This window comes from Ranitomeya imitator, chromosome 7 (assembly GCF_032444005.1).
Source record: "Ranitomeya imitator isolate aRanImi1 chromosome 7, aRanImi1.pri, whole genome shotgun sequence".
Classification (NCBI taxonomy): Eukaryota; Metazoa; Chordata; class Amphibia; order Anura; family Dendrobatidae; genus Ranitomeya; species Ranitomeya imitator.
The window spans coordinates 219,510,782-219,531,482 of record NC_091288.1 but is presented as its reverse complement, the minus strand read 5'-3'; the positions used below and the strand labels follow the sequence as shown (position 1 = coordinate 219,531,482).

At 49.1% G+C, this 20,701-nt stretch overlaps 1 protein-coding gene across 2 annotated transcripts in view; it reads right to left on the bottom strand.

Annotated features, from left to right (window-relative positions):
* Positions 1–322: 322 nt before the first annotated feature.
* Positions 323–20,701, bottom strand: part of STX1B (syntaxin 1B) — an 84,419-nt gene continuing 64,040 nt past the window's right edge. For both annotated transcript variants that reach the window (XM_069735048.1, XM_069735047.1), the window contains exons 2-10: positions 9,906–9,980; positions 9,407–9,506; positions 8,650–8,724; positions 8,503–8,576; positions 5,386–5,494; positions 5,230–5,303; positions 4,874–5,011; positions 4,683–4,793; positions 323–1,696 (exon numbers count right to left, since the gene is read on the bottom strand). In XM_069735048.1, coding sequence (XP_069591149.1) covers positions 1,616–1,696; positions 4,683–4,793; positions 4,874–5,011; positions 5,230–5,303; positions 5,386–5,494; positions 8,503–8,576; positions 8,650–8,724; positions 9,407–9,506; positions 9,906–9,926 — 783 coding nt within the window. In that variant the 5' untranslated portion in view covers positions 9,927–9,980 and the 3' untranslated portion in view covers positions 323–1,615. The remainder of the gene's footprint in view (positions 1,697–4,682; positions 4,794–4,873; positions 5,012–5,229; positions 5,304–5,385; positions 5,495–8,502; positions 8,577–8,649; positions 8,725–9,406; positions 9,507–9,905; positions 9,981–20,701) is intronic.

Genomic DNA, 20,701 nt, shown 5'->3' with positions numbered 1-20,701 from the left:
GGTTTTATTTTTGCTTACTTTTTTTATATATATATTTTTTTGGGACCAAAGAGACTTGTAATATCCACAGAGACGGGCTCGATTCATGCAAAGGCGACGGAGAGACGGAAGGGAGGAAGAGCGCACGGAGGGGCCGTTGTGTGCTGCTGACAGTGTTTTGGGGACTCGGATTGGGCAGATGCCTCGGATGTGTTAGTCCTGGCGGCGGTTGACACGCACCTACGCTATGTTTGCAAAAAAAAGAAAGAATTATAAAAACAAGGAACAGTGCGCGACACTCGAGTCCTGACCGACGAGCCTCCGTCCTGCTTTTCGACAGCTGTGAGGTCAGAGTACTTTATTGCTGTGTGACGAGATGAGTGCCGCATACGCACTCTCGCTGCCTGTTCTGTCGCACGCCAAGGTCAGCGGGAACATCGCTGAACACAGCGGGAAAAGGGAAGAACTTTGGTTTTCGGAATTATCGAGCGGAACCCGGGAGACGACATCGGAGATTGGACATGATCATTTCTTGCATATTTCTAGAGCGAAACGAGACGGACGTCTGGGTATCAGATACCGCCCATACTCCTGGCGGAAGTTTCCAAGGAAGTGAGGAGTGCAACTGAAAAAAATGACTCCCCAACCACCCGAATACTGATTTATACAGGAGTAAACTGGGAAATCCTAAAAGGGGCTTATAATACAGAGGACAGAGAGGAGATGACGCCGTCGTAACATATGGCGCGGACGGCTGCTGGGAAGGGTAACTGCGCAGGTAATAAGGCAATGGCGGAGGATCGGAGAATTACGAGGGCCGGGATAAAGGATGAGGTGAAGGGCGAGCAGCGGATGAGAAGATGCGGCAATGCTTCCCCTGCCTATTGCTACAGCTGCAGAACACACAAGCTCACTCAGCCACGCGGCGTTCAGCATGCTATCCACGTAGTATCCAGCGCCGACTCGAAGACGGCCATTTTCCGAGACGCACAATTCGCAGCTCACGTGCCCCCCCACCCAACCCCAGCACTCACATCACCGGAAGAGATCTGATCGCACACGACACAGACGAACACACTCAGCCACCAGTCAAGAGAAAAGGACAATTTAAAGCGCCGGGTCGGACCCTCTGTCCACCCCACACGTAAAGGGGTCCCCGCGGAACACGTCCAGCAACGTCAAATACGAGTACAGTTTTGTTTTGACAAACGGGATAACAAAGAATAAAAGTGATAAAGGAAAAAAAAAAAAACGGGAAACAGACACTGAGGAAGAAAGAAAAAGATTTGGGAATTTTTGGCCCTTTTTTCGCCCCCAGCTCCTGTGGGTGACAGGTGAAGATTTGGATTTAGGTTGACATCAGTTAACACTGCTAAAGGGCTGGGGGGTGGAGTGACTCCATAATATGCGCCCCACACCGCGTAACACGGAATTAGCTGATGGTAACCTAACTCCCGAGTGAAACCCACAGAGGCGAAAATGGGCGTCCGCACTCACAGCTGCCTGATCTGTGCGTAAATTCCAATACTTGTCATGTACGTTATATTGTATCTCTTTTTTTTGTTTTGTTTCTTTTTTTTTGTGTTTCGCTATTTTTCGTTATCTTTCCGTTTGCTTTGTGCATTTGTTTTTATTTTCAGAATCCCAATGTCCCCCCGATCGAGGAGGCGAGAACGACACCCAGCACCACACAACAGATTATAATCATGATCTTCTTCTACATACCCAACGGCATCAGAAGCAGAGGAAAGGGCGGAGAGACAGGAAGTGGAGGAGAAAGGGTGGAGAACAGGGAATATGGGCGGACAGGAAGTGGAGGAGAAAGAGTGGAGAACAGGGGATGTGGGCAGACAGGAAGTGGAGGAGAAAGGGTGGAGAACAGGGGATGTGGGAGTACAGGAAGTGGAGGAGAAAGGGTGGAGAACAGGGGATGTGGGAGTACAGGAAGTGGAGGAGAAAGGGTGGAGAACAGGGAATGTGGGAGTACAGGAAGTGGAGAAAGGGTGGAGAACAGGGGATGTGGGCAGACAGGAAGTGGAGGAGAAAGGGTGGAGAACAGGGAATGTGGGAGTACAGGAAGTGGAGAAAGGGTGGAGAACAGGGGATGTGGGCAGACAGGAAGTGGAGGAGAAAGGGTGGAGAACAGGGAATGTGGGTGAACAGGAAGTGGAGGAGAAAGGGTGGAGAACAGGGGATGTGGGAGTACAGGAAGTGGAGGAGAAAGGGTGGAGAACGGGATGTGGGCAGACAGGAAGTGGAGGCGAAAGGGTGGAGAACAGGGAATATGGGCGGACAGGAAGTGGAAGAGAAAGGGTGGAGAACAGGGGATGTGGGCAGACAGGAAGTGGAGGAAAAAGGGTGGAGAACAGGGAATGTGGGTGAACAGGAATTGGAGGAGAAAGGGTGGAGACCAAGGGATGTAGGCGGACAGGAAGTGGAAGAGGAAGGGTAGAGAACAGGGAATGTGGCCGGACAGGAAGTGGAGAAAGGATGGAGAACAGGGAATGTGGGCGGACAGGAAGTGGGGGAAAAAAGAGTGGAGAACAAGGAATGTGAGGGGACAGGATGTGGAGGAGAAAGGACGGAGACAGGAATATGGGCGACCAGGAAGTGGAGGAGAAAGGGTGGAGAACAGGGAATGTGGACGGACAGGAAGTAGAGGAGAAAGGGTGGAGAACAAGGGATGTGGGCAGACAGGAAGTGGAGGAGAAAGGGTGGAAAACAGGGAATGTGGGCGAACAGGAAGTGGAGGAGAAAGGGTGGAGAACAAGGAATGTGGGAGGACAGGAAGTGAAGGTGAAAGGATAGAGAACAGGAAATGTGTGCGGAAAAGAAGTGGAGGAAGAAAGGGTGGAGAACAAGGAACGTCGGCGAACAGGAGGTGGAGGATAGGGAGGAGAACAGTGAATGTGGGAGGACAGAAGTGGAGGAGAAAGAGTGGACAACAAGGAATGTGGGCAGACAGGAAGTGGAGAAAGGGTGGAGAACAAGGAATGTGGGAGAACAGGAAGTGGAGGAGAGAGGGTGGAGAACAGGGAATGTAGAACGACAGAAAGTGAAGGAGAAAAAGTGGAAAACAAGGAATGTGGGACGAAAGAAAGTGGAGGAAAAAGGATGGAGAACAGGGAATGTGGGCAGACAGGAAGTGGAGAAAGGGTGGAGAACATGGAATGTGGGTGGACAGGAAGTGGAGGAGAAAGGGTGAAGAACAAGGAATGTGGGCAGACAAAAAGTGGAGGAGAGAGTGAAGAAGAAGGAATGTGGGAGTACAGGTAGCGGAGGGGAGAGGGTGGAGACCAAGGAATGTGGGTGCACAGTTAGCGGAGGAGAAAAGGTGGAGAACAAGGAATGTGGGCAGACAGGAATTGGAGGAGAAAGGATGAAGAACAAAGAATGTGTACGGACGGGAAGTGGAGGAGAGACAGTGGAGAACAAGGAATGTGGGCGCACAGGAAGGGGAGGAGAAAGGCGGAGAACAAGGAATGTGGGTGGACAGGAAGTGGAGGAGAAAGGGTGGAGAACAAGGAATGTGCGTGGACAGGAAATGAAAAACAGAGGGTGGAGAACAAGGAATGTGGGAGAACAGGAAGTGGAAAAGAAAAAAGAGAGGGTGGTGAACAAGGAATGAGGGGGGAGTAGGAAATGGAGGAGACAGGGCAAAAGAAAAGGCGGAGAACATGAAATATGGTAAGCCAGAAAGTGGTGGAGAGCAGGATGGAGAAAAAGGTGGAGAACGAGGAATATGGAAGGACAAAATATCGTGGAGGGAGGGCAAAAAACAACAAGTGTGGACAGAGAAAAGTGGACGGACATGAAGTTTAGGAGAGACGTTGAAGAACAAAGAATGTTGGAGGACACAAAGTGGGGAGAGAGATCCGAAAGCAAAGGCGGAGAAAGAGTAATATGGATGGACAAGAAATGGAGGAGAGCAGGGTGGAGAAAAATGTGGAAAACGAGAGAGGACAGGAAGTGGAAGAAAGAGGGTTGTAAGAAAAGGCAAAAAAGGAGGAATATGAGCAGACAGGAGGTGAAGGATGAAGAGCATGGTGGAAGAAAAGGCAGAGAAAAAAGGAATATAGGTGGACAAGAAGTGGAAGAGAGCAGAAAGGAGAACAACGTGGACAGACAGGAAGTGGAGGGGAGAGGGGCATTAGAAAAGGAGGAGAATGAGGAATATGGGTGGACAGGAAGTGGAGGAGAGCAGGGAAACAAGGAAATGGTGGAGAATGAAATATATTGATAAAGGAAGAGATCAAAGGGAAAGGAAGCAAAAGAGAGCAATGAGCGAGTCCAAGGAGATGAGACAGTCAAGTTACATGTAGGGTCAGAATTAGGGTGAAGGCAGGGACGATGGTGAAAAGAATACCCAAAGAGAAGAGACAGAAAAGAGGGATGTGAGACAGGGTAAAGAGGAGAGATGAGATAGAGAGGAGATGTAAGATGATTTTAGACAGTGCAAAGACACAGGAGATAGAGATGGTAAGAGACGGAGAGACAGTGGAGATGATGGAGGGAGAGAAGAGAGAGAGAAGAAATTGTCAGCAGTGTTATAAAGGACAGAGACAGACATTGCAGAGCAGTAATAATACGTGGTCCGTCCGCCCTGCAGCTACAGTCGCTCTGTACGCTACACACGTCAGTCCGTCCAGCTGCTGTTTACACGGGGTCCGCGCTCCTCTACCGGCGCTCTGGTCACTACTCACCCTTCGTGCTTTGCTCTGGTATTTCACAGCTTTCTTGGTGTCAGACACTGCTCGCTCCACATAGTCCACCGAGTGCTCCACGTTATACTCAATGCGATCTATCATCTCCCCCTGGGAAGAGACACCGCCAGTCATTATCCCCCACCGGTACGATCGGCCTGGGGGGCGACTATGGGCGCGGCCCGGCTCACCTGACTCTCCACCAGCATAGCCATGTCTACGAACATGTCGTGGAGCTCCCGGATGCTGGTCTCCAGCTTGATGATCTCGTTGTGTCGCGTCTCGATCTCGTTTAGAGCTTGTTTGGTCATCTGAGAGTCCATCTTGATCTGCGGGAGAAGAACGAGGCCGCTTGTCAGGACTTTGCGTTACCTTATGCTCCTATTTTGGACGAGGTTACGTCTAGGTGGTTTCTGAGGGTCGCGCCTGTCCCACTCATTCCTGAGGTTACGGATTGTCAGGCTGCGTGCTCCACCCATACATTTCCATGGCGGGTGATGATTATATGGCATGGACACCCCTCCCCGATACAAGCCCCAGTACACACATCATCTGTGAATATGGCCAGCTTCCCACTCTCCAGCATGTCTTCCAGCTCCTCGTTGGTCGTGGTTCTCCCAGCTGCCAGGAAGAAGTACAAGAGGGTCAGGAAATTTCCAGCACATTGAGTCCCCCCCATGGCTGCCCCTTCAGGTGTACGCACTGATCTCCAGCTGTCTCTGGATACGGTCCTTGCAGCGGTCTCGGTATTTAGACTGCGTTGCGTTGTATTCTGTCATCACCTCCACAAATTTACGGGACAGAGTGGAATGCTGAGAAACGGGAAAGAGCAAAAGGGAGATGTGAAACGCGCGGGTGGTCCAAGGACTAGAGCACAGTAACAAGGGTCCGTCCTATCCCGATCCTATACGTGCGCTCCATGGAGCTTGTACAGATGCAAGAAGGAGTTTTGTGGAAATATATCACTTTTTTTTATCACTTTTTATTTCTTTCTTTGTTAGAAAAAAACAAACAAAAAACAGCAATTCTGACCCTTTTTTCTACACTGTAAGGTGCTGATTTTACCGTGTGGCAATTCCCATCCCACATCTTTTACATATTCTATTTTATACAGAACATTATATCTTTCATTTTGATCTTTTTTTTCTAAAAACGTAACTCTCCTTTATCTAGCCCCTTAGATGTCGCCGACAACACTGACTGCAACATCTGAGGGGACTAAACGGCCGCGATCAGAGTTGTCTCCTTTCCACCATGATGTAATACTACAGTGGCTTGCAAAATTATACACCCCCCCCCCCATCTCTTGGCATTTTTCATATTTTGCTTCCTCACAACCTGGAATTTCACTGTTTCTTCAGGGTTTCCATTAGTTCACGTAGAGAACGTGCCGACAGCTGTGAAGATTTGGTTTTATTTTCATTGTGAAACAGACAACAAATAGGACAAAATATCTGAAAACCTCAGTGTGCAGAACTATTCACCCCCTAAAGTCAGTACTGTGTGGAGCCTCCTTTTGCGGTAATTACAGCCGCAGTCGCTTTGGATAAGTCTCTATGAGCTTTCCACATCTGGCCACTGGGATTTTTGCCCATTCCTTGAGGTAAAACTGTCCCGGCTCCTTCAGGTTAGATGTTTCCTCTGGTGAACAGCGATCTTCACGTCTGACCACAGATTCTCCGGTGGATGAAGGTCGGGGCTGGGACTCGGCCGCTCCAGAACATATACACGTCTCCCCTTACACCCCTCAGTGTGGCTTTAGCAGTATGCTTTGGGTCATTGTACTGTAGGAAGGCGAATCTCCGTCCTGGTCTCACATCACTGACAGACTGAAACAGGTTTTCCTCAAGAACATTTCTATATTTTATACCATCTTCGCCTCTACTTTGACCATTTCCTTGTCCCTGCTGCCGAAAAACCTCCCCACAGCATGATGCTGCCACCACCATGATTCACTGGGGATGGGCTTGTTGGCCAAAAAGTTCCATTTTGGTCTCCTCTGACCACAGCACCTTCCTCTGTACATTTGTGGAGTCTCCCACATGTCTTTTCTCATACTCAAAACGAGCCTTACAACTTTTGTATCTAAGTAAAGACTTTTTTCTGCCCACTCTTCCATAAAGGCCACCTCTATGGAGTGTACGGCTTATTGTGGTCGTGTGGACAGATACTGAAGTCTCTGCTTGGGAACTCTGCTGCTCCTTCAGGATTACCTTTGGTGTCTGTGCTGCCTTTCTGATTAATGCCCCTTTGCTTGGGCTGAGAGTTTTGGCCCTCTCTTGGCAGGTTTGTTGTGGTACCATATTCTTTCCATTTGATGATAATGACTGACGGTGCTCCAGGGATCATCAGACATTGGGATATTTTTTTTTATAACCCAACTCTGATTTGTACTTCTCAACAACGCAATCCTTGACTTGTTTGGAGATCTCCTTGGTCTTCATGGTGTTGTTTGGAGATCTCCTTGGTCTTCATGGTGTTGTTTGGAGATCTCCTTGGTCTTCATGGTGTTGTTTGGAGATCTTCTTGGTCTTCATGGTATTATATGGAGATCTCCATGGTCTTGTTTGGAGATCTCCTTGGTCTTCATGGTGTTATATGGAGATCTCCATGGTCTACATGGTGTTGTTTGGAGATATCCTTGGTCTTGTTGGTGTTGTTTGGAGATCTCCTTGGTCTTCATGGTGTTATATGGAGATCTCCATGGTCTACATGGTGTTGTTTGGAGACCTCCTTGGTCTTCATGGTGTTGTTTGGAGATCTTCTTGGTCTTCATGGTATTATATGGAGATCTCCATGGTCTTGTTTGGAGATCTCCTTGGTCTTCATGGTGTTATATGGAGATCACCATGGTCTACATGGTGTTGTTTGGAGATCTCCTTGGTCTTCTTGATGTTGTTTGGAGATCTTCTTGGTCTTCATGGTGTTGTTTGGAGATGTCCTTGGTATTCATAGTGTTGTTTGGAGATCTCCTTGATCTTCATTGGGTTGTTTGGAGATCTCCTTGGTCTTCATGGTATTATATGGAGATCTCCATGGTCATGTTTGGAGATCTCCTTGGTCTTTATGGTGTTATATGGAGATCTCCTTGGTCTTCATGATGCTGCTTAGAGATCTCCTTGATCTTCATGGTGGTGTTTGGAGTTCTCCTTGGTCTTCATGGTGTTGTTTTGAGATCTCCTTGGTTTTCATGGTGTTGTTTGGAGATCTCCTTGATATTCATGGTGGTGTTTGGAGTTCTCCTTGGTCTTCATGGTGGTGTTTGGAGATCTCCTTGGTCTCCATGGTGGTGTTTGAAGATCTCCTTGGTCTCCGTGGTGTTCTTTGGTTAGTGGTGCCCCTTGTTAATGTAGTTGCAGCCTCTGTGGCCTTTCAGAGAAGGTAAAGTATATACTGACGGACCTGTGACCCTTACATTGCACACAGGGGGACGTCCTGTCACTCAGCATGGGACTTATGAAGGTCATTACTTGTACCAGAAATTTTTAGGGGCTTCATAGCAAAAGGGGTGAATACATATGCACATGCCAATCTTTAGTTATTTGATTCCATAAATGTAATTGATGCTTATATTTTTCTCACTTCACTAACGTACACTATATAGTGCTCATACATCACACACAAATCTGATTACAGAAATATTTACACACAGGCTGTAATGTAACTAAATAGGTAAAAGCAAAGGGGGTGAATACTTTTGCAAGACGCTAAGTCAGAGTGCAGAAAGGGGTTGAATATATATACGGTATATCTATACCAATACGCAATCTTATTGCGGGAGTGACACTGAAGAAGAGTCCTGCTCCGCGGCGCCCCCTACCTGTGTTTTCCGGATGCGCAGGTCGGCTGAGGAGCGGTTCAGTCCTTCCTCCTGCTCGATGCTCTGCTCAATGGCTGTAGGGAAGGAGTGAGAGAAGGTGAGAGACGCTCCTGTAAGCCCCCCGCACCGTAGGACCGGAACACTGACCTTTCAACTTAGAGCGCACTTTGTTGGCCGTTTTTTTTATGTCGGCTGTAAGATCCTCCAGTTCTTGCTTGGTTTCTGGATAGAAAGAGAACAAAAGTAACCTCTCCGCCATAATATATCCGAGGTGTATCGTACAGAGGTCAACCACTTCACAGACTAGGCCCACTATACAGGGGCAAGAAGTGTTGTCATAGGGGCGACATCACATGACTCTGCTATACAGAATCAGAATGTGGGGGGCACGCTGCGGGAATCTGTGCTGAATGTCGCCTTAAGTTTTTTCCCACCTATACAGATGGATATTGTCAGAAAGTACATCTAAAAAACAAGCTCTTTTGCAATTTACTGCTTATTTAAAATTGCAGACGTTTTTAAGATATTAACACTTTGCTTTTGTTTACTGTTTGTTGCCATGGAGACCGACCACCACTGCTGTCTAGCTTGTAAGCAGCGCGCTGAAGATGGCCCAGTTAGGAAGTAACAAGAGTGCTCCAGTGATCTTAGCTTCAATCCAGTGTGTACAAGCTCAATAGAAAGAGCTTGTAAGCACTACGCATGTTCTGCTGGCTAGTAGTGGTGGTCGGTCTCCAAGGCAACGATCTGTAAGCAAAAGAGTTAATATGTCAAAAACGGCTGAAAATTTTAATAAGAAGTAAATCACAAAAATGTTTGCATTTACAGTGACTATCCGACAATAAGTATTTCTGAAGTTGGGGGAGAACCCTTTAATGCTCCCATAATCCTCCTGGTGACTTACTCTCATCGGGGTTGGGGGCTGCCAAGATGGCGCTATGCTGTTTCTTCACTTGTTCCACGTCTTCTGAGAGCTTCTCGATGCATCCTCGGATCTCCTCCACCTGAGGACCAAAGGTGCCACACATCAGCGAGCGGGGGTCGGAGGCCGCGACCGCGCCGTAACGGCGGGGAAGGAGTCAGGGGATTAAATGTCTTTATTTTCTCGTCTTGAACAGTAATTACTTTAATTTGCTATGTGGCCGGTGGCGACTTTCCCAGGACGCGGAGCGCGAACGTCTGATTACTCCGCGCACTGATTATCTGATAATTATAGGGAAACCACCGGGGGTCGCGTGTAGCTGCCACTGCCGGATACAACATCATGTGCGGAGTGTATGTAATGGTACGTAACGGTGATAAAGAACCGCACAACACCGCCACATGAACCTCGTACCAGGAAATCCACAGCCACTGTGTCACGTAGAGAAAAAGCATCATGGCTACTAAATGTAGCGACCCACCTGCTCGAAGAATTCATCCATAAAGTGGTCCCGATCCACATGTACGATCTCCTCATCGTCATCGCTATCTTTAGCCTGTGAGGGAGACAGAGAGAATCAGGCGGGAGTATTCACGGTCACAGCACCGCAGGGAGGGGACTGACAGCACCGTAGGGAGGGGACTGACAGCACCGCAGGGAGGGGACTGACAGCGCTGCAGGGAGGGGACTGACAGCACCGCAGGGAGGGGACTGACAGCGCTGCAGGGAGGGGACTGACAGCACCGTAGGGAGGGGACTGACAGCACCGCAGGGAGGGGACTGACAACGATGCAGGGAGGGGACTGACAGCACTGCAGGGAGGGGACTGACAGCACCGCAGGGAGGGGACTGACAGCACCGCAGGGAGGGGACTGACAGCGCTGCAGGGAGGGGACTGACAGCGCCGTAGGGAGGGGACTGACAGCACCGCAGGGAGGGGACTGACAGCACCGCAGGGAGGGGACTGACAGCACCGCAGGGAGGGGACTGACAGCACCGCAGGGAGGGGACTGACAGCACCGCAGGGAGGGGACTGACAGCACCGCAGGGAGGGGACTGACAGCGCTGCAGGGAGGGGACTGACAGCACCGTAGGGAGGGGACTGACAGCACCGCAGGGAGGGGACTGACAACGATGCAGGGAGGGGACTGACAGCACCGCAGGGAGGGGACTGACAGCACCGCAGGGAGGGGACTGACAGCACGAAAGGGAGGGGACTGACAGCACGAAAGGGAGGGGACTGACAGCATCGCAGGGAGGGGACTGACAGCACCGCAGGGAGGGGACTGACAGCACGAAAGGGAGGGGACTGACAGCACGAAAGGGAGGGGACTGACAGCATCGCAGGGAGGGGACTGACAGTACCAAAGGGAGGGGACTGACAGCGCCGTAGGGAGGGGACTGACAGCACCGCAGGGAGGGGACTGACAGCACCGCAGGGAGGGGACTGACAGCACCGCAGGGAGGGGACTGACAGCACCGCAGGGAGGGGACTGACAGCGCCGTAGGGAGGGGACTGACAGCACCGTAGGGAGGGGACTGACAGCACCGCAGGGAGGGGACTGACAACGATGCAGGGAGGGGACTGACAGCACTGCAGGGAGGGGACTGACAGCGCTGCAGGGAGGGGACTGACAGCACCGCAGGGAGGGGACTGACAGCACGAAAGGGAGGGGACTGACAGCACGAAAGGGAGGGGACTGACAGCACGAAAGGGAGGGGACTGACAGCATCGCAGGGAGGGGACTGACAGTACCAAAGGGAGGGGACTGACAACGCTGCAGGGAGGGGACTGACAACGATGCAGGGAGGGGACTGACAGCACTGCAGGGAGGGGACTGACAGCGCTGCAGGGAGGGGACTGACAGCGCTGCAGGGAGGGGACTGACAGCACCGTAGGGAGGGGACTGACAGCACCAAAGGGAGGGGACTGACACCGCTGCAGGGAGGGGACTGACAGCACCGCAGGGAGGGGACTGACAGCACCGCAGGGAGGGGACTGACAGCACCAAAGGGAGGGGACTGACAGCACGAAAGGGAGGGGACTGACAGCACGAAAGGGAGGGGACTGACAGCATCGCAGGGAGGGGACTGACAGTACCAAAGGGAGGGGACTGACAACGCTGCAGGGAGGGGACTGACAGCACTGCAGGGAGGGGACTGACAGCGCTGCAGGGAGGGGACTGACAGCGCTGCAGGGAGGGGACTGACAGCACCGTAGGGAGGGGACTGACAGCACCAAAGGGAGGGGACTGACAACGCTGCAGGGAGGGGACTGACAGCACCGCAGGGAGGGGACTGACAGCACCGCAGGGAGGGGACTGACAGCACCAAAGGGAGGGGACTGACAGCACCAAAGGGAGGGGACTGACAGCACCAAAGGGAGGGGACTGACAGCATCGCAGGGAGGGGACTGACAGCACAAAGGGAGGGGACTGACAACGCTGCAGGGAGGGGACTGACAACGATGCAGGGAGGGGACTGACAACGATGCAGGGAGGGGACTGACAACGCTGCAGGGAGGGGACTGACAACGCTGCAGGGAGGGGACTGACAACGATGCAGGGAGGGGACTGACAACGCTGCAGGGAGGGGACTGACAACGCTGCAGGGAGGGGACTGACAGCCCCTATCACTATACAGTGATTATAGGGGGAGCACACAGAGGGGGCACGCTGAGCTGCTAGTTACCTCCCCGGTCTGCTAACATCCACATTAACAATACTTTATCTTTAGCCATTTCTCTAGGTTAAAGGGTTAATCAGTGAGGGCCGAGAGGTATATTTAGTAACAGGACGGAGACCACAGTCAGACTGACAGTGTCACATTACGGGAGGAACACCAGAAATAACGAGGTGTCACTGTAATTAGTGTAATACCGCCCACCACCTGGAGGTGTCACTGTTATTATAGTGTAATACCTCCCACCACCTGGAGGTGTCACTGTTATTAGTGTAATACCTCCCACCACCTGGAGGTGTCACTGTTATTATAGTGTAATACCTCCCACCACCTGGAGGTGTCACTGTTATTATAGTGTAATACCTCCCACCACCTGGAGGTGTCACTGTTATTATAGTGTAATACCTCCCACCACCTGGAGGTGTCACTGTTATTATAGTGTAATACCTCCCACCACCCGGAGGTGTCACTGTTATTATAGTGTAATACCTCCCACCACCTGGAGGTGTCACTGTTATTATAGTGTAATACCTCCCACCACCTGGAGGTGTCACTGTTATTATAGTGTAATACCGCCCACCACCTGGAGGTGTCACTGTTATTATAGTGTAATACCGCCCACCACCTGGAGGTGTCACTGTTATTATAGTGTAATACCTCCCACCACCTGGAGGTGTCACTGTTATTATAGTGTAATACCTCCCACCACCTGGAGGTGTCACTGTTATTAGTGTAATACCTCCCACCACCTGGAGGTGTCACTGTTATTATAGTGTAATACCTCCCACCACCTGGAGGTGTCACTGTTATTAGTGTAATACCTCCCACCACCTGGAGGTGTCACTGTTATTATAGTGTAATACCTCCCACCACCTGGAGGTGTCACTGTTATTATAGTGTAATACCGCCCACCACCTGGAGGTGTCACTGTTATTATAGTGTAATACCTCCCACCACCTGGAGGTGTCACTGTTATTATAGTGTAATACCGCCCACCACCTGGAGGTGTCACTGTTATTATAGTGTAATACCGCCCACCACCTGGAGGTGTCACTGTTATTATAGTGTAATACCTCCCACCACCTGGAGGTGTCACTGTTATTATAGTGTAATACCTCCCACCACCTGGAGGTGTCACTGTTATTATAGTGTAATACCTCCCACCACCCGGAGGTGTCACTGTTATTATAGTGTAATACCTCCCACCACCCGGAGGTGTCACTGTTATTATAGTGTAATACCTCCCACCACCCGGAGGTGTCACTGTTATTATAGTGTAATACCGCCCACCACCCGGAGGTGTCACTATTATTATAGTGTAATACCTCCCACCACCTGGAGGTGTCACTGTTATTATAGTGTAATACCGCCCACCACCTGGAGGTGTCACTGTTATTATAGTGTAATACCTCCCACCACCTGGAGGTGTCACTGTTATTAGTGTAATACCTCCCACCACCTGGAGGTGTCACTGTTATTATAGTGTAATACCTCCCACCACCTGGAGGTGTCACTGTTATTATAGTGTAATACCGCCCACCATCTGGAGGTGTCACTGTTATTAGTGTAATACCTCCCACCACCTGGAGGTGTCACTGTTATTATAGTGTAATACCTCCCACCACCTGGAGGTGTCACTGTTATTATAGTGTAATACCGCCCACCACCTGGAGGTGTCACTGTTATTATAGTGTAATACCGCCCACCACCTGGAGGTGTCACTGTTATTATAGTGTAATACCGCCCACCACCTGGAGGTGTCACTGTTATTATAGTGTAATACCTCCCACCACCTGGAGGTGTCACTGTTATTATAGTGTAATACCTCCCACCACCTGGAGAGGTCACTGTTATTATAGTGTAATACCGCCCACCACCTGGAGATGTCACTGTTATTATAGTGTAATACCTCCCACCACCTGGAGGTGTCACTGTTATTATAGTGTAATACCTCCCACCACCCGGAGGTGTCACTGTTATTATAGTGTAATACCGCCCACCACCTGGAGGTGTCACTGTTATTATAGTGTAATACCTCCCACCACCTGGAGGTGTTACTGTTATTAGTGTAATACCTCCCACCACCTGGAGGTGTCACTGTTATTATAGTGTAATACCTCCCACCACCTGGAGGTGTCACTGTTATTATAGTGTAATACCTCCCACCACCTGGAGAGGTCACTGTTATTATAGTGTAATACCGCCCACCACCTGGAGGTGTCACTGTTATTATAGTGTAATACCTCCCACCACCTGGAGGTGTCACTGTTATTATAGTGTAATACCTCCCACCACCTGGAGGTGTCACTGTTATTATAGTGTAATACCGCCCACCACCTGGAGGTGTCACTGTTATTATAGTGTAATACCTCCCACCACCTGGAGGTGTCACTGTTATTAGTGTAATACCTCCCACCACCTGGAGGTGTCACTGTTATTATAGTGTAATACCTCCCACCACCTGGAGGTGTCACTGTTATTATAGTGTAATACCGCCCACCACCTGGAGGTGTCACTGTTATTAGTGTAATACCTCCCACCACCTGGAGGTGTCACTGTTATTATAGTGTAATACCTCCCACCACCTGGAGGTGTCACTGTTATTATAGTGTAATACCGCCCACCACCTGGAGGTGTCACTGTTATTATAGTGTAATACCGCCCACCACCTGGAGGTGTCACTGTTATTATAGTGTAATACCGCCCACCACCTGGAGGTGTCACTGTTATTATAGTGTAATACCTCCCACCACCTGGAGGTGTCACTGTTATTATAGTGTAATACCTCCCACCACCTGGAGAGGTCACTGTTATTATAGTGTAATACCTCCCACCACCCGGAGGTGTCACTGTTATTATAGTGTAATACCTCCCACCACCTGGAGGTGTCACTGTTATTATAGTGTAATACCTCCCACCACCCGGAGGTGTCACTGTTATTATAGTGTAATACCTCCCACCACCTGGAGGTGTCACTGTTATTATAGTGTAATACCTCCCACCACCTGGAGGTGTCACTGTTATTATAGTGTAATACCTCCCACCACCTGGAGGTGTCACTGTTATTATAGTGTAATACCTCCCACCACCTGGAGGTGTCACTGTTATTATAGTGTAATACCTCCAACCACCCGGAGGTGTCACTGTTATTATAGTGTAATACCTCCCACCACCTGGAGGTGTCACTGTTATTATAGTGTAATACCTCCCACCACCTGGAGATGTCACTGTTATTATAGTGTAATACCTCCAACCACCCGGAGGTGTCACTGTTATTATAGTGTAATACCTCCCACCACCTGGAGGTGTCACTGTTATTATAGTGTAATACCTCCCACCACCTGGAGGTGTCACTGTTATTAGTGTAATACCTCCCACCACCTGGAGGTGTCACTGTTATTATAGTGTAATACCTCCCACCACCTGGTGGTGTCACTGCTATTATTGTGTAATACCTCCCATCACCTGGAGAGGTCACTGTTATTATAGTGTAATACCGCCCACCACCTGGAGGTGTCACTGTTATTATAGTGTAATACCTCCCACCACCTGGAGGTGTCACTGTTATTATAGTGTAATACCTCCCACCACCTGGAGGTGTCACTGTTATTATAGTGTAATACCTCCCACCACCTGGAGGTGTCACTGTTATTAGTGTAATACCTCCCACCACCTGGAGGTGTCACTGTTATTATAGTGTAATACCTCCCACCACCTGGAGGTGTCACTGTTATTATAGTGTAATACCTCCCACCACCTGGAGGTGTCACTGTTATTATAGTGTAATACCGCCCACCACCTGGAGGTGTCACTGTTATTATAGTGTAATACCTCCCACCACCTGGAGGTGTCACTGTTATTATAGTGTAATACCTCCCACCACCTGGAGGTGTCACTGTTATTCTAGTGTAATACCGCCCACCACCTGGAGGTGTCACTGTTATTATAGTGTAATACCTCCCACCACCTGGAGGTGTCACTGTTATTATAGTGTAATACCGCCCACCACCTGGAGGTGTCACTGTTATTATAGTGTAATACCTCCCACCACCTGGAGGTGTCACTGTTATTATAGTGTAATACCGCCCACCACCTGGAGATGTCACTGTTATTATAGTGTAATACCTCCCACCACCTGGAGGTGTCACTGTTATTATAGTGTAATACCTCCCACCACCTGGAGGTGTCACTGTTATTATAGTGTAATACCTCCCACCACCTGGAGGTGTCACTGTTATTATAGTGTAATACCTCCCACCACCTGGAGGTGTCACTGTTATTATAGTGCAATACCTCCCACCACCTGGAGGTGTCACTGTTATTATAGTGTAATACCGCCCACCACCCGGAGAGGTCACTGTTATTATAGTGTAATACCGCCCACCACCTGGAGGTGTCACTGTTATTATAGTGTAATACCTCCCACCACCTGGAGGTGTCACTGTTATTATAGTGTAATACCGCCCACCACCTGGAGGTGTCACTGTTATTATAGTGTAATACCGCCCACCACCTGGAGGTGTCACTGTTATTATAGTGTAATACCTCCCACCACCTGGAGGTGTCACTGTTATTATAGTGTAATACCGCCCACCACCTGGAGGTGTCACTGTTATTATAGTGTAATACCTCCCACCACCTGGAGGTGTCACTGTTATTATAGTGTAATACCTCCCACCACCTGGAGGTGTCACTGTTATTAGTGTAATACCTCCCACCACCCGGAGGTGTCACTGTTATTATAGTGTAATACCTCCCACCACCTGGAGGTGTCACTGTTATTATAGTGTAATACCTCCCACCACCTGGAGGTGTCACTGTTATTATAGTGTAATACCTCCCACCACCTGGAGGTGTCACTGTTATTATAGTGTAATACCGCCCACCACCTGGAGGTGTCACTGTTATTATAGTGTAATACCTCCCACCACCTGGAGGTGTCACTGTTATTATAGTGTAATACCGCCCACCACCTGGAGAGGTCACTGTTATTATAGTGTAATACCGCCCACCACCTGGAGGTGTCACTGTTATTATAGTGTAATACCTCCCACCACCTGGAGGTGTCACTGTTATTATAGTGTAATACCTCCCACCACCCGGAGGTGTCACTGTTATTATAGTGTAATACCGCCCACCACCCGGAGGTGTCACTATTATTATAGTGTAATACCTCCCACCACCTTGAGGTGTCACTGTTATTATAGTGTAATACCTCCCACCACCTGGAGGTGTCACTGTTATTATAGTGTAATACCGCCCACCACCTGGAGGTGTCACTGTTATTATAGTGTAATACCTCCCACCACCTGGAGGTGTCACTGTTATTATAGTGTAATACCTCCCACCACCTGGAGGTGTCACTGTTATTATAGTGTAATACCGCCCACCACCTGGAGGTGTCACTGTTATTATAGTGTAATACCTCCCACCACCTGGAGGTGTCACTGTTATTATAGTGTAATACCTCCCACCACCTGGAGGTGTCACTGTTATTATAGTGTAATACCTCCCACCACCTGGAGGTGTCACTGTTATTATAGTGTAATACCTCCCACCACCTGGAGGTGTCACTGTTATTATAGTGTAATACCTCCCACCACCTGGAGGTGTCACTGTTATTAGTGTAATACCTCCCACCACCTGGAGGTGTCACTGTTATTATAGTGTAATACCTCCCACCACCTGGAGGTGTCACTGTTATTATAGTGTAATACCGCCCACCACCTGGAGGTGTCACTGTTATTAGTGTAATACCTCCCACCACCTGGAGGTGTCACTGTTATTATAGTGTAATACCTCCCACCACCTGGAGGTGTCACTGTTATTATAGTGTAATACCGCCCACCACCTGGAGGTGTCACTGTTATTATAGTGTAATACCGCCCACCACCTGGAGGTGTCACTGTTATTATAGTGTAATACCGCCCACCACCTGGAGGTGTCACTGTTATTATAGTGTAATACCTCCCACCACCTGGAGGTGTCACTGTTATTATAGTGTAATACCTCCCACCACCTGGAGAGGTCACTGTTATTATAGTGTAATACCGCCCACCACCTGGAGATGTCACTGTTATTATAGTGTAATACCTCCCACCACCTGGAGGTGTCACTGTTATTATAGTGTAATACCTCCCACCACCCGGAGGTGTCACTGTTATTATAGTGTAATACCGCCCACCACCTGGAGGTGTCACTGTTATTATAGTGTAATACCTCCCACCACCTGGAGGTGTTACTGTTATTAGTGTAATACCTCCCACCACCTGGAGGTGTCACTGTTATTATAGTGTAATACCTCCCACCACCTGGAGGTGTCACTGTTATTATAGTGTAATACCTCCCACCACCTGGAGAGGTCACTGTTATTATAGTGTAATACCGCCCACCACCTGGAGGTGTCACTGTTATTATAGTGTAATACCTCCCACCACCTGGAGGTGTCACTGTTATTATAGTGTAATACCTCCCACCACCTGGAGGTGTCACTGTTATTATAGTGTAATACCGCCCACCACCTGGAGGTGTCACTGTTATTATAGTGTAATACCTCCCACCACCTGGAGGTGTCACTGTTATTAGTGTAATACCTCCCACCACCTGGAGGTGTCACTGTTATTATAGTGTAATACCTCCCACCACCTGGAGGTGTCACTGTTATTATAGTGTAATACCGCCCACCACCTGGAGGTGTCACTGTTATTAGTGTAATACCTCCCACCACCTGGAGGTGTCACTGTTATTATAGTGTAATACCTCCCACCACCTGGAGGTGTCACTGTTATTATAGTGTAATACCGCCCACCACCTGGAGGTGTCACTGTTATTATAGTGTAATACCGCCCACCACCTGGAGGTGTCACTGTTATTATAGTGTAATACCGCCCACCACCTGGAGGTGTCACTGTTATTATAGTGTAATACCTCCCACCACCTGGAGGTGTCACTGTTATTATAGTGTAATACCTCCCACCACCTGGAGGTGTCACTGTTATTATAGTGTAATACCTCCCACCACCTGGAGGTGTCACTGTTATTATAGTGTAATACCTCCCACCACCTGGAGGTGTCACTGTTATTATAGTGTAATACCTCCCACCACCTGGAGGTGTCACTGTTATTATAGTGTAATACCTCCAACCACCCGGAGGTGTCACTGTTATTATAGTGTAATACCTCCCACCACCTGGAGGTGTCACTGTTATTATAGTGTAATACCTCCCACCACCTGGAGATGTCACTGTTATTATAGTGTAATACCTCCAACCACCCGGAGGTGTCACTGTTATTATAGTGTAATACCTCCCACCACCTGGAGGTGTCACTGTTATTATAGTGTAATACCTCCCACCACCTGGAGGTGTCACTGTTATTAGTGTAATACCTCCCACCACCTGGAGGTGTCACTGTTATTATAGTGTAATACCTCCCACCACCTGGTGGTGTCACTGCTATTATTGTGTAATACCTCCCATCACCTGGAGAGGTCACTGTTATTATAGTGTAATACCGCCCACCACCTGGAGGTGTCACTGTTATTATAGTGTAATACCTCCCACCACCTGGAGGTGTCACTGTTATTATAGTGTAATACCTCCCACCACCTGGAGGTGTCACTGTTATTATAGTGTAATACCTCCCACCACCTGGAGGTGTCACTGTTATTAGTGTAATACCTCCCACCACCTGGAGGTGTCACTGTTATTATAGTGTAATACCTCCCACCACCTGGAGGTGTCACTGTTATTATAGTGTAATACCTCCCACCACCTGGAGGTGTCACTGTTATTATAGTGTAATACCGCCCACCACCTGGAGGTGTCACTGTTATTATAGTGTAATACCTCCCACCACCTGGAGGTGTCACTGTTATTATAGTGTAATACCTCCCACCACCTGGAGGTGTCACTGTTATTCTAGTGTAATACCGCCCACCACCTGGAGGTGTCACTGTTATTATAGTGTAATACCTCCCACCACCTGGAGGTGTCACTGTTATTATAGTGTAATACCGCCCACCACCTGGAGGTGTCACTGTTATTATAGTGTAATACCTCCCACCACCTGGAGGTGTCACTGTTATTATAGTGTAATACCGCCCACCACCTGGAGATGTCACTGTTATTATAGTGTAATACCTCCCACCACCTGGAGGTGTCACTGTTATTATAGTGTAATACCTCCCACCACCTGGAGGTGTCACTGTTATTATAGTGTAATACCTCCCACCACCTGGAGGTGTCACTGTTATTATAGTGTAATACCTCCCACCACCTGGAGGTGTCACTGTTATTATAGTGCAATACCTCCCACCACCTGGAGGTGTCACTGTTATTATAGTGTAATACCGCCCACCACCCGGAGAGGTCACTGTTATTATAGTGTAATACCGCCCACCACCTGGAGGTGTCACTGTTATTATAGTGTAATACCTCCCACCACCTGGAGGTGTCACTGTTATTATAGTGTAATACCGCCCACCACCTGGAGGTGTCACTGTTATTATAGTGTAATACCGCCCACCACCTGGAGGTGTCACTGTTATTATAGTGTAATACCTCCCACCACCTGGAGGTGTCACTGTTATTATAG